This window comes from Miscanthus floridulus, unplaced genomic scaffold (assembly GCF_019320115.1).
Source record: "Miscanthus floridulus cultivar M001 unplaced genomic scaffold, ASM1932011v1 fs_815_1_2, whole genome shotgun sequence".
Taxonomy (NCBI): Eukaryota; Viridiplantae; Streptophyta; class Magnoliopsida; order Poales; family Poaceae; genus Miscanthus; species Miscanthus floridulus.
In genome coordinates, this window is record NW_027097308.1 from 77,909 (window position 1) to 91,975 (window position 14,067).

Consider the following 14,067-nt stretch of genomic DNA (forward strand, 5'->3'; position numbering starts at 1 on the left):
AATGCCCTTGAAATAATGTGTTGTTTGATCATAAACTTGTTTAGGAATTAAAAGTAACTCCATGTCATGTACTTGTCCAGTTTTCTCTTCTCCAAACACTTGATGTTTAATGCATCACCTCCCCACACATCTTTGTCTCGCTATTTTGTGCTAACTATGGTTGTGTTCATAAGATTTTCCAATTGAACCTACAAATAAGAAATCCATAAATTTGAAAAAAGAAACAACTTTGTATTTGCACATATATGATATGTACGTACCGTAGCACTAGCTCATTTATCCCAGAGATCGCATTCACAAAGAAGGGTATTTTCTAGCAGGAAAGGAGCCACCAAAATACACCCCCACGAGGCCATGGACCATGATCCCTCGCCCCCTCCGATCTCTCCTCTCATTGGTCCTTGCTCTCTCACACGGATCGCTGAGCCCCATCCAACGGCTCACACCAACCGAAACCAATGCCACGCAACGCTCCAGATCGCAGCACCGCCCTCCACACAACGAAAACACAAACGCACACAAGCACACGGCGCAAGGGGAAAAAAAGCCGGAGAAATCGAACGCGAAAGAGGGTGACGAGAGAGGAGAGAGAGAAAGAGAGGCGGGGAAGGAGAGAGCACGGGGGCTTGATCGGAGATGGATGCCGGAGCAAAGGTGCCGAAGAAGGCCGCGGCGGGGCGTCGAGGCGGCGGCGGCCCCAAGAAGAAGCCGGTCTCTCGCTCCGTGAAGGCCGGCCTCCAGTTCCCCGTCGGCCGTATCGGCCGCTACCTCAAGCAGGGTCGCTACGCCAAGCGTGTCGGCACCGGCGCCCCCGTCTACCTCGCCGCCGTCCTCGAGTACCTCGCCGCCGAGGTCAGTCAGACCCCACCCATTCCCCACCCGTCGCGGAAGACCTGATTCGTCTCGCGTCGCCTCGCCTCGTCCCTCCTTCCTATTTTTAGGTCCTCGAGCTGGCGGGGAATGCAGCGCGGGACAACAAGAAGAACCGGATCATCCCGCGGCACGTACTGCTGGCGATCCGCAACGACGAGGAGCTCGGGAAGCTGCTGGCCGGCGTCACCATCGCGCACGGCGGGGTTCTGCCCAACATCAACCCTGTGCTGCTCCCCAAGAAGACCGCTGCTGCCGCCGCCAAGGAGGGCAAAGAGAAGAAGTCACCCAAGAAGGCCGCCGCCAAGTCGCCCAAGAAGGCGGCCGCCGCATAGGCCCCGGGCAATGCCGGTGCCCTGTCTCTCGCTCTCTTTCTCTGTCCGCTCTGAACTGAAACGCTCCTAGCTGTCGTTGTCGGTCAAGGTTGTTGTTGCTTGATGCACTTGTTGTGGTTGTTCGTGTGTAATTGCGTGCCTTTCGCCCAATCAGCATGTACTGTGTAGGTTGACACTGGTCTAGGTTTCGATCTGGGAAACGCTGGTTTAGATTCAAGGAGTGTGATCTGTGAAGGGCAGGGGAGGGGGTGTGGGATCTGTGAATCATTAGGTGCTGTTTGTAATAAGATTGCGAAGATGTGTAAAATCCGTTCTGTGCTTCCATTTCGTGCTTGATTGTCTGGATGCGATATCTTTTCCATTAGTCGGTGACCTTTGTTATGTTTATATGGTTGCATCTGCTATGATTAACTGGTTATAGTAACTGCAAGGTGTTGGCTTGTTTCTGCTATCATTGCTTCCCATCAGCTTGTGTTAAAGTTTAAACTAAAAACAAGCTATAATCTGTACCCTGAATTTGTCGATCATGGTGAGGGTTATTGACACATCAATTCAAGTGATGCTTACATAACACTATGTGCTGTTAAAGTCAATTAAATAGGAGTGTATGGAATGTTCTATTAAACAAAAAAAGTAGAAGGTTGCTCTTCCATCAATTAGCTAGCTATCAGGCAAAATGTCCGAATAGACACACTACTGACTAGTGACTACCTTGGAACATTTAAAGTTCCTTTAAGCAAGCTTAAAGTTTGTTTAGGCAAACAATGGGGTGTATGTTTTGTTGACATTTCTGATAGTTGATCACTGCCTCACTGGTACTACAGTCCATTTGGGATGATTACAAAACATTATGTGGTGTTAATGTCAATTGAGTATGGGCTTGGCTGTATCGCTGTCTGACATTTCTCTTAGATGATCAATGATACTACAGTTGGCCTGTTGTTCAATAAAGCCTGTGTCCTTTGCTACTCCCCAGTTGAATGGAAATATTATATCCAGTGAAATTCTTGCAAAATCAAAACTTTGAAATATGGTGGCTGGATACCATTCTTCAATAGATCTTCCTGTTTTGAAATGTGATTGGTTTGATAGATTGTGGAAACACATCTAAGAATTGTTACTCAGAGTGTGTGCAATTTATTGCATAGGCACAACATAAGTGTGATTGAATTTATTTTATTTTTGTGTAATGTGTGGTTTCTTCGTTTTCCAGCAATTTCCAACAAATAGAGTCCTGTAGAAAATTGGCATGTTTTTATGTGCAGGATTACAGAATGTTAGGATTTTCATCTCAGTACTTCATTTCTCTATAGGTAGTGCATTGACTTGCAAATTTGGTACTTTGATACTTACATGCGTGGGCCTGTTGGTTTGTCGCCAAACCTTGTGACACTTTAGGTGTGACATAGTTTCTTAGGCGTGTGTTTTGTTCCACGCCATTATTGTGGCTGGCCAAACTTTATTAGAGTCATGTTCCCAGCGTGTGTTTGCTAAACTTTTGTGCCCCACATGTCATTGGTTCATTTTCTTCCCAGTTTGCAAGAAAGTGAGGTGACTGATTTGTTCACTACACTGGCGGCAGCCACAATTTGTCTAATGTTGTTGCAAAGTTAGATTGTGTCAACAGAAGAGTCCAGCAGCTTTGATGATGTTCTATGTGATGTATTGCCAATTAAATGGGGGCATTAATTGAAAATATCGTGATAGTTTTGCTTATTTGTATTGATAGTTTGACCCATTGCAAGTTTGATTTGTATGCTATCCTTAAAATATTTGCCTTTGGTAGAATATTTGTATGTTCTCAAAATATACAAGTTCTTTCATGTTGTTCTAGTTTTTCCTTTGTCAATGGGGTGATCCCTGCCCTGGTGTGATTAGCTTGGGTAGTTGAATCTTTGGTGTGGTTGGGTGTTTGTGTTTAAGTGGTGACGAGGGTTATCATGATGTTCCTTTGTGCTTTCTTTGTGGCCGGTGCCTCCTGCTCTGTTCTGAGGTCTGTACTCAAAGCTCTGGGGTGGGGGTTGGTTCCCTGCCGTGATTTGCCGCCTAATGTGCAGCTCACCATGCAACAAAAAACTGCTCTTGGTTCAGGCAAAAGCTTCGGCAGCCACAGGTCTTTCCATCATGAAACCCTGCCACAGCTGTGGCATCTATTTTTGGCGCCGGGCGGGGCTGGCAGCCAAATGCACCCTTATGTTTTTTTTATGAAAGACGGTTTTATTACCTGTTTCAAAACAAAATGGTGATCTTTATAATTGCCATTTAATTGCTGGAGTTACATGGTTGATTGGTAAACCAGATGTTATGGTGCTTCGTTTTGGTTTTGCCCTAAGTCAACTTTCTTTTCTAGCTTCGACCAAGTTTATAGGAAAAATGTATTACTATCGTGGCAAATAAAAGAACTGACTGAGCATCTTTCATATGTTCTATGACAAATTAATGGAATTAATTTGAAGTTGTAGATGTTCGTGCATATGTTGGATCTTTATAGCAATAAGCAAGCTGGATTTTTTAAACTTCATGCACAGCCTCACAACTAAAAACTAGAAAGTGTAACTGTGTGGCACCTGTTTCCCCAAAACTTGCAATTATAGGTTTCTAAGGTAACTCTATGTACTTCCTTTCGGAAAAAAAATCAAGAATTTATCAAAATGCCATTCTGGTAAATGATGATTTTCAAACTGTCTAACACCTTACTATCGGAATGACTAATACGCACACAGGAAAGGGAATTTTTTTATGACAGACCTTTTGATGAAATAGTAAAACAGTACTACTTTAGTAGTACTTTTCAGTAAATAAATAGTATTTTTTTTCTCAATAAATCGGCGTAAGCCAAATTTCAACGAAGAATAGGGAAGGGTCTGGTCTGTGTTGTTAACTTGTGTTACGTTGAACTGCATTCTGACTTTTTTTTACTCTGGGATGGGATACTTCTGTTAATGTATCATAATTGTATACCCTGTAGGCCTATAGGGCGTACCTAGTAGTTTGTGAATTGCAGCACTTCAACGATTATGTCAATCAATATATACATATCTTTACCTTGGATATATAGAACTACTTTTTTTTAATGGTGCCATTGCAATTATGTGGATCTGAAAAATACTATTACTATTTACTTATTTGAAGATGAGCTATTATAATTCTTCAGTTCTCTAAGAAAAAAAAGTGCCATTATATACGCTTCGATCGGGTCCATTTGCAGGCCATTCTATTTCTGTATTGTCCAGAATGCCTCTCTGTCCTCTACTCGCTCCCGTCACTGAGGCGTGGGGCCCATAGGTCATCTCCCCCGCCATATTTAGCTGAACGTGTAGGCACGACCGGCGGCTCATGCAGCGCCGCGGCGAGCAGCGTGGCCGGCGTCGCTCGTGAGCTACAGCGGTGGCGAGCACGTGCCGGGTTGCGGCATGACTGAGCGCGAGGCCGCCGGCGCTCGCGAGCTGGGGCAGTGGTGAGCACGCGACGGGTTGCGGCACGACCGAGCGCGAGGCTAGCGGCGCTCGCGAGCTACGGGAGTGGCGAGCACGCGGTGCGCTGCCCCAATGTGAAAGCGCGACGGGTTGCTGGCGACGAGCACAGCCTGCGCAACCAGCAGCACGACAGTCGACATGACGTGGGAGGCCGCTGCAAGACAAACATCACATTCGCTTATTGGTTTCGGTCAAGCTTATTCAATTAACCAACAGTGTTTTTCTCTCACGACGAACCAGCACCCGTCGGCCTAAACCAGCCTAGAGCGAACACGTTGAAAACCTCATCGACATGGTTCTTTGCAATGTATCTATCCTAAGGCTCTGTTAAGTTGGAACAGTTCTGATTCTTGCCAGAATAGTAGAATCCATGCCAAACGGAAAGGAGTTGGAACATTTCTGGACGGAAACACTAGAATTGTTTCTCAGGGCCGAAGGGTGTTCATCTATTTTGCTATGTATCTATATATAAAAAAAGTCAAAGCGACTTATAATTTAGAACGGAGCTTGTGCTTTTTAGTTATTATTTTTTATTGTAACAAGTAAAAAATAGGTTGTATTAAAGTTGTTCTTCGCCTAAAAAATTATATTTGTTAAAGAATATTTTCATTTACATGATTTTTTTGAAAAATGTTTTTTTGTGAATCAGAATCGCATACTAGCCAAACGATTTCAGGAAGTGATTCTGATTTATCGTCAGAAACGTTTCTTAAGAGAATCTGGATCCGAAACGTTTCTACGAGAATATGGATCCCTACCAAACACACCCTAAGTTTAACTAAGTATATAGAAAGTAGGTACGACTTTAATAGGTGTATCATGCAAATATGTTTCATAACATTAATAGGTGTATTATGCAAATATGTTTCATGACAAATTTAATGATATCTACTTAGTACGATAAATATTAGTATCTTTTTATATAAATTTAATCAAACTTCTACCAATCCTTAAAATATTATTACAAACCACACCGGATCAGTATCGTAGTAACACAGCACTATTCTAGAATTGTATCTTTTCTAGGACGGATGAAGTATTAACCGTACTAGACGGCGTGTGCAAGCACATATGGGATCTTGTTCTTGAGAAGATCAGTTGGCGCAGGGTAACAATTTCAGCATCCGCCGACTAAATTCAGTTACTTAGGTCTGAAGAGTACTATGCAAAGTTGGCCTCTTGCAAGAGGCCAAATCCTACTCCCTCCGTCCCGAAAAGAATGTAACTACGAGTTGCGTATCAGCAAAAGTGGTTCACGTTTAACCAAATTTCTAATGAATACTATTCACATTTACAGCTCTAAAATAATTTATTATAAAAATACATTTTATAATTAATTTAATGATATTTATTTAATATCATAAATATTGATACTTTTTCTATAATTGATCGAACTTAGGATACTAAACCAACCATGACACTGTGGGAGTACGTTATTTTGCACTACAGTATACAGACAACATATAAAACAAAAACAACGCATTCACGTTAGGTGGTGTTTAAATCTAGGTCTAAAGTTTAGGGGTATCACATCGGGTATCACGTAGAAGTGTCACATGAGAGTATTTAAATAGTAATAATAAAACAAATTATACAAGTCCTTAGTAATCCACGAAATAAATTTATTAAACCTAATTAATCCATTATTAGTACATATTTTCTGTAGCTCAAATCATGAATTAATTAGGCTTAAAAAATTCGTCTCATAAAGTAGTCACAATATGTATAATTAGTTATTTTTTAAATCTATATTTAATACTCTATAATGTGTCTAAACATATGATATGATAAGAAGTAAACTTTAGGAAACTAAAAGACCAGAAAAGTTGCTGGTCTTGGCTGGACGGCACCAACCGATTTTTAGCCGCGATCGAGCTCCATGTGCGCGCTGTTTAGGCCTGCATGTGATTGCTTAGCAATTCCTTGCTTGGTAGTTACCTAATCGTCTCAGTTCAATTAGAATCCTGGCGGTAAACGTTAGCACGCATGAAAATGGCATCACGTTAACTGTAACTGCGTCTAACGGAAAGCCGCTTGCGAGTGAGGCCTCTTTAGAGTTTACTTCCCATCCCATCATTTTTTTGATATATACATAGAGTATTAAATATAAACTAAAAAAATAATTAATTATATAGTTTGCGACTAATTTACGAGGCGAATCTTTTAAGCCTAATTGGTCCATGATTTGACAATGTGGTGCTTCAGTACGCACATGTGCTAATGATGTATTAATTAGGCTTAATAAATTCATCTCGCGGATTACTAACGTATTCTGTAATTTATTTTTTTTATTAGTATCCAAACACCTTATGTGACGCTTCATATGACACCCGATGTGATAGCCAAAACTTTATACTCTAAATTTAAACGAGGCCTGAACGAAGTTTTCAAAGGGAGAGAGAGACGCATGGAGGCTGCGTGACGATGACACGAATGGGTAATGGCATTGAGGAGTTATTAGGAACCTGAAAACTCGAAAGCACACCACACCATCGCGCAATCTGCTGCTTTTCGTTTGTCCCTTTCTTTCGTACGAAACATTGTCGCAACTTGCCTTCACAGTCACATAGGACGACTACTACGTTAACATGATCGTTATTTCTTCAAGAACAAAAGGATGGTTGTTGATCATACATCACCTCCTTTCTATGTCCCACAAAGAGTATTATTCTCACTTTTTTAGAAATTAAATATTCTCAACTTTGGTCAAATATATACAAGAGAATGTTACTCCCTCCGTTTCTTAATATAAGCCATATAAATTTTTAAAGAAAATTCTAAAATATAGGTACGTATCAGCTCCCACGTCGATTAGTTTGGAAACCTTCCCACCGTACATAGCACATGCCCCAACCAATCCCTTAGATTTAGGAAGCAATCTGATTGGAAGAGAGAAGATGACCTGATTTTCCTTTTTTTTCTCGGTCTCACATCCTTCCCCAAGCCACGCGTTAATATTGATGATAAAAACTATATGGCTTATATTAAGAAACGGAGGGAGTAATATTTTATAGTGCATAGTAAGTATCATTAGATTAATCGTTAAATATATTTTTATAATAAATTTATTTAAAGATACAAATGTCGCTAATATTTTTTTATAAATCTTTTTTTGAACAATATTTTTTTACAAATCTAATTAAACTTAAGAAGTTTAACCGGCATAAACCTTATGCGATACTTTCTTTTTGTACGGTGAGAGTAGTCAACCTTATACCTCTGGCAGAATAGTCACTACTTCCGACTAAATATATAATTTATTAACAAGGGTATGTTGTACTACTAGTAGAGCAAAACATTAGGAATATATACTACTATTTTTTTTGCCAAAAAGTTATATACTACACAAATGCTTTTTATAATGAATCTAATAAGGCTAATCTTGAGCCCTTTTTTTTTAAAAAAAAAGAGAGAGAAAATCTCTGCTCATAAGAAAGCAAATGTAACAGATAACTAATCTTGAGCTCTCAATCTATATAGCTTATATTGTGGTCAAATGTCAACAAATTTTTTTTACTGTAAAATGTCAACAACATTAGATGGACTTACATTTGTGATTAGAACAAGTACTAATGTACTATCTTTCATACAAGTCCTTTAAGCTTTGATCTGTACCATGCACGCGGCACTCCAAACTTTGAACTGGAGTCGTGTCTCCTCATTTCTCAACTTCTCATAGCACGTGCTGCTAGCAGAAAACTGCAATTGTGGCCGGCATCTCCATTAGCGCAGAATAGCATCCGGTGTCAGGCTTAAGCTCACCGGTCGGTGGCTCGGCGCCTCGGGTTAAGCAGCACCTGCACCGCAAGTAACCCAACCCTGTCTTCCAATGCAAGTGACTGACCCGGCCCCGACCCATCATCATCATAACATAACACACGCTCGCTCTTGCGCCCGGCGAATCAAAGGAAACCACCACCCGATTTGTTTACCCACCGAAAATTTGCCGTCTCCTCGTCTCGCTCCCCGCCACACCCCCCGGCGCAGCCCCCAGATCCGGCACCGCCGATCCCCGCACCCCACGCCCGCAGGTGAGCGCCACCGTTCCGCCTGCGCGCGCCGCCGCCCGTCGCCGCCATTCCTTCCTCCCGTTTTGCTCACGACGCGTGCGTGCGTGCGTGCGTTCTCTCTGCAGGCCGGGACCGGTGGGGGCGCGCGCCGGGTAGTAGGAGGAGGAGGAGAGGAAGGGCGGCATGGCGGCGCCGCCGGCGAGGGCCCGGGCCGACTACGACTACCTTATCAAGCTGCTCCTCATTGGGGATAGCGGTGGGTGCTGCTAGATCTCTCTGTCTCAGTAAACGGGTGTGTAAGGGCGTACACCGCACTCGCGCGCGCGTTCGTGGGATCGGAGTTGGATTCGGGCATATGCGCGGTGTGGATCTTGCTCCTGTTGCCTGTGGTCGTGTTCGCTCGATTGATCTGTCTTACGTCTAAATGAGATGTTGTTGCTTGCTGGTTCTTCAATCCTTTGTGCTTTCTGCCTAACCTACCATACGTTAATCAGTAGGTTATTAGCATCTTTGGCGCATTAGTCTGAGATGCGAAATTGGGCACTAGTGAGAAGGATGGATTATGCCTTCCTGTGAGTTTTGAACATTTCACTCGTTAAATTGCTGTGTTTTTTTTTTCCTTCCTTGATGAGCATTCACTCGTGGGAACTCTTTGGTTAAAGGAAGATGCGCATTGGAAATAGTCCAGTTTGTGGAAATGTCCTTTCAAGGCTCCATGTTCTGCAGATTAAAATAAGTCTGTAGACTGGTTCAAATGTTGACATGTTGAACTGATACTTACTGGTTAAGCGATTATTTGTTTTACTCGTTCTTACATTGAGCAAAGAGACTAGAATATTCACTTCAAACTGCACCCACTTTAGGGGCTTTAGACAATGTAGAATTATTTATCGTGATGTTGCTTGCTGTTCTGTATTCTATAATTATTTGCTCGTTACTATGTACCATGTAACCATGAAATTGAGTAACTCCATGAAATTTATGAAACACACTGAGTTTTTGTGGGGCAGATGACTTGTAAAAGTGGCAGCTGCTGGATGTTAGACGGAGCAGTGAAATGTTGAATGGATTTTCCTTTGTTGGAAACTGCCTCTACGGAAATTTAACTGAGGCTTATCCAAGAAATATGCCTCAACTAATAGCATTGTCGTGTTCTCTCTATCTTATACTTTATTATCTACATTTCCATCCTTCCTGGATATCCTTACTGCTAAACTTCTGCTTTTGAGGATCAGGTCAAAAGAAATTCCGTCAATAGGCTAGCAAGCGCATACCAGCACGTAAATAGGAAACAAGCTGCTCTCCCGTATTACTGTCCTCGGCTAAGGTGCATTCCTTCCATTCGAAGCGCGAGACTGACTAAGTGTTTCTCGTCACACAATGGTGTGAGTTCCATTGTCATCCATGTCTGTATGCAATGGTTTTGAGCTTATCTAGTTTTTTATTGAAGTTTGTTGATTCCTGACATAACCTTGGCATTGTACCTATTCCTGAGTCTGTCCAGTAGCTGTATTGTGATAACATGTAAAGTGTAGGTGATTGTAGCTACAGTACAATGTTATGTTTGTGACTGAATAGTTCATTCATAAGCTAGTGGCATGTCCATACAACAACAACAAAGCCTTTAAGTCCCAAACAAGTTGGGGTAGGCTAGAGTTGAAACCCAGCAGAAGCAATCAAGGTTCAGGCACGTGAATAGTTGTTTTCCAAGCACTTCTATCTAAGGCTAAGTCTTTGGGTATATTTCATCATTTTAAGTCTCCTTTTATTGTCTCTACCCAAGTCAACTTTGGTCTTCCTCTGCCTCTCTTCACGTTACTATCCTGGCTTAAGATTCCACTACGCACCGGTGCCTCTGGAGGTCTCCGTTGGACTGTTGGACAAGCTTTTCTTCAATTGGTGCTACCCCTAATCTATCACGTATATCATCGTTCCGAACTCGATCCCTTCTTGTATGACCGCAAATCCAACGCAACATACGCATTTCCGCGACACTTATGTGTTGAACATGTCGTCTTTTCGTAGGCCAACATTCTGCACCATACAACATAGCAGGTCTAATCGTTGTCCTATAAAACTTGTCTTTTAGCTTCTGTGGTACCCTTTTGTCACATAGGACACCAGTGGCATGTCCATCATTAAAGTTTTTGATTGCATCAATGCGTGATTTTTTTTAATCCTTATCTATGTTCAGGTGTTGGCAAGAGTTGCCTCCTGTTGCGGTTCTCTGATGGTTCCTTCACTACAAGCTTTATTACCACAATTGGGTAGGTCCCTTTGGTGTTGTCAAGATTGTTAAACTGGTCATCATGCTTTCTTACATCAAATAGGAATTCAGCATTTGTTATTTACTCCACAATGATTTTGGACCTGTTACTGTGCAGTATTGACTTTAAGATACGAACAATAGAATTGGATGGCAAGCGTATAAAGCTACAGATTTGGGATACAGCCGGCCAAGAACGCTTCCGGACTATTACCACTGGTATGATGTTTTGTTTCATTTCTGATTGACACTTTCAAATTATACGATGACCCTTCTGATTCAATGGGCTTTATTTTACCTCAGCGTACTACCGAGGAGCTATGGGCATCTTGCTGGTTTATGATGTCACTGATGAATCTTCTTTCAACAGTAAACTCTTCTTAACCATATACTCCAATTCCTTAATGCTTCCATTTTAAACTATTTTACCATTTATTTGCAATTGGTTCATCTAAAATACAGACATCCGAAACTGGATTCGGAACATTGAACAGCATGCCTCTGATAATGTCAACAAAATTTTGGTTGGCAACAAGGCCGATATGGACGAAAGCAAGAGGGTACATGCCTGAACTCATTGTTCTCCTTGAATGTTTGACTGTTTTCACTCTGTATTTCTTGTTTGAAATAAGTAGTTAGATGCTTAATTCTTTTCCTTCAATTAGCTAAATAATAAGTCTTACTGCTACTATTGCTTCAGGCTGTACCTACTGCAAAAGGACAAGCACTTGCTGATGAGTACGGGATCAAGTTTTTTGAAACAGTATGTCGCTTGCCAGACTTGCATGACACCTTCAGTGAACAGTTTTTTTTTTAATAAAAAAACAGAGTTTGCAGTTGTTTTACTCACAGATTTCTGTGTCTTTCAGAGTGCCAAGACAAACCTGAATGTGGAGCAAGTGTTTTTCTCCATCGCACGTGACATCAAGCAGAGGCTTGCGGAGACTGATTCAAAGCCAGAGGTACAAACAACTGTGCATAGTTTGCTTTACATTCCACCATTCATCGTGTTCAGTGTTCTGAGCGATATATCCTTGCACTGTAGGACAAGGCAATCAAAATCAACAAGCCAGACCAGGGTTCCGAGGCACCAGCTGCCCAGCGATCTGCCTGCTGCGGCTCATAAGCAGATGCACAATGGCCATAATGATTGGTTATTTGACATTATTTATTTCCCGCTTGGCTGTTATAGGAAGAATTTGAAGAAGCCACTTATGATATACTGGTGGTTGTACTCGTGTTTGCTTCCATTCTTTGAAGCAACCACCTCTTGATGTTGACGTAGCTATTGCTATTGCTGGGAGCTATTGCACTCTGGATTTGGATCCGTTGGAAAAACCTCTCCCCTCCCTACAGTGTGTAATGAATGAAATCCATGTCGTTGGGTTTGCATCTTATCGATCAATGCATGGAATAACTGTCGCTCTGGTGTGAATTGTTGTGTGCTTTTTTATGTTGCCGTTCTATCAGGTGTCTTTTATTCCTGGAATGTCTGTATGCACGGAAAGTCTGTATCTTCGATTTCTAAAAAAAGGAAACGTATCTGGAAATGAGGCAGGTGCATGTTGTAATGTTTGAAAAAAAATCTAATAAAACCTGTACAGTTGTATAAACTATAAGGCAGCTTGTCAAAGAGGAGGACAGTCCAATATCTGTGATTTCCGTACGCCATGGCCGTCTGTGTTGCCGAACACAGCGTTATTCCGGCACTTGGCGCAGTTCTCCGACGGCGCCAGGCTCAAGTCCAAACAGATTCCACTGGCACCACAGCCAGCGCCAACGTCGGCTTTCTCAACCGACGTCGCGTTCGCGTCCCAAGAGTGGAGTTCACATTCGGAGCCGGCTGCGGCAGTCCGGTGCCGACGCATGTGCCCGCCTAGCGCCTGGCCGACCGCGAACTCGAGGCCGCAGGTGGGGCAGCCGTGCAGCCTCGGGGCGCACTCGCCGTCGTGCGGCTCATCCAGCCTCGCCCGGCGTAGCCCCGGTTCGTCGTTGGGGTAGGGGTAGGGCTTGGGGCGCCTGTGGGTGGCGCGGTGCCCGCCCAGCGCCTGGAACGTCGGGAACCTCCTGCCGCACGTCTTGCACTCGAACACGCGCCGAGGCCGAGCCCCCGCCGTCCTCGTCGCGCCGCCTTGTTGTTGCCGCCGCGAGAGCAGCATGAGGACGCTGGCCGCGTCCACGCCCACGCCGGTCTCCATCTTCTCGCCGCCCTGACGCCGGTGTGCTGCACGGCTGCACGCTCTGCTACCTAGCTAGCTCGCTGCTCCGCGCTACTCGATGGTGCAATGCGAATGCGATCCTGTCCGATGAGGCATTGGCATGCGACGTTGGCGACTATATATAGCGCGACGTGCGGGTAGCTTTACTTCAGTATTAGCACTAGGAATTGATTTCGAGTGTAAAAAGTTTCTAGATGTCGGTATGCTTTTCTACGCTGCCGTTTAATTGGGCTCAGCAAGAAGCGCAAACGTAGAGCGCAACGCAAAGCACCACCAAGCTGCCTAATTAATTAATGATGAATGCGAGCTGGCGTGCGAGCGTCGTCGGCCGCCGTTGGATCGCCCAGGTCCCGCATCCGCGCCTGGAACGAGCGAGCCGCGGTCGTGGCGGCGTTTCACACCTGGGGATTTTTTTTTAATTTTAACATTTTTTACAAACTAATTTAAAATCTAACACGGTCGTTTTTTTTAAACTAACATATTTGGCCGCGTGTATTGTCCTGACGCGGTCATATGCCTGTGCCGCGCCATGCATGATGGCGCGGCAGCGGGCTGACATGGTGGCGACCAGAGTCACTGACCGCTGATGGGGTAGGGCCTGTCGCGCCACCAATCTTGGCGCGGCACTGCCGCGCCATGATCCGTGGCGCGGCAAAGCCGAATAAAACCAACACGGCCAGTCCCGACCCCCGTCCGGCCCTCCATTGCCGCCTCCCTTCCCTTCCATTCCTCGGCCACCTCCCTCCCTCCTCGTCCTCGTACAAGGTAATGACGCACATTTTATTTTCATTTCAACGGTGGATAGGTATATTATGAATGGGAGCTATTATTTAGTTAGAAGTATGTTTACAATGTATATTTTTGTTGTTCTAATTGTCGGTTATATTATTT

The 14,067-nt window shown here is 43.6% G+C and overlaps 3 protein-coding genes across 3 annotated transcripts; 2 read left to right on the top strand and 1 right to left on the bottom strand.

The window, feature by feature from the left end:
* Positions 1 to 535: 535 nt before the first annotated feature.
* On the top strand, positions 536 to 1,532 carry LOC136533214 (probable histone H2A.4). The gene is made up of 2 exons (XM_066525783.1): positions 536 to 852; positions 942 to 1,532. The coding sequence occupies exons 1-2, from the start codon at positions 637 to 639 to the stop codon at positions 1,203 to 1,205; spliced, it is 480 nt and encodes a 159-aa protein (XP_066381880.1). The 5' UTR covers positions 536 to 636; the 3' UTR covers positions 1,206 to 1,532.
* Positions 1,533 to 8,311: 6,779 nt separating this feature from the next.
* Positions 8,312 to 12,392, top strand: LOC136533217 (ras-related protein RABE1c-like). The gene is made up of 9 exons (XM_066525787.1): positions 8,312 to 8,712; positions 8,817 to 8,947; positions 10,886 to 10,958; positions 11,076 to 11,176; positions 11,261 to 11,326; positions 11,420 to 11,517; positions 11,658 to 11,720; positions 11,827 to 11,919; positions 12,003 to 12,392. The coding sequence occupies exons 2-9, from the start codon at positions 8,875 to 8,877 to the stop codon at positions 12,081 to 12,083; spliced, it is 648 nt and encodes a 215-aa protein (XP_066381884.1). The 5' UTR covers positions 8,312 to 8,712; positions 8,817 to 8,874; the 3' UTR covers positions 12,084 to 12,392.
* Positions 12,393 to 12,521: 129 nt separating this feature from the next.
* LOC136533218 (zinc finger protein ZAT12-like) lies at positions 12,522 to 13,181 on the bottom strand. Its single transcript, XM_066525788.1, has one exon. The coding sequence runs from the start codon at positions 13,153 to 13,155 to the stop codon at positions 12,586 to 12,588; it is 570 nt and encodes a 189-aa protein (XP_066381885.1). The 5' UTR covers positions 13,156 to 13,181; the 3' UTR covers positions 12,522 to 12,585.
* Positions 13,182 to 14,067: the final 886 nt, after the last annotated feature.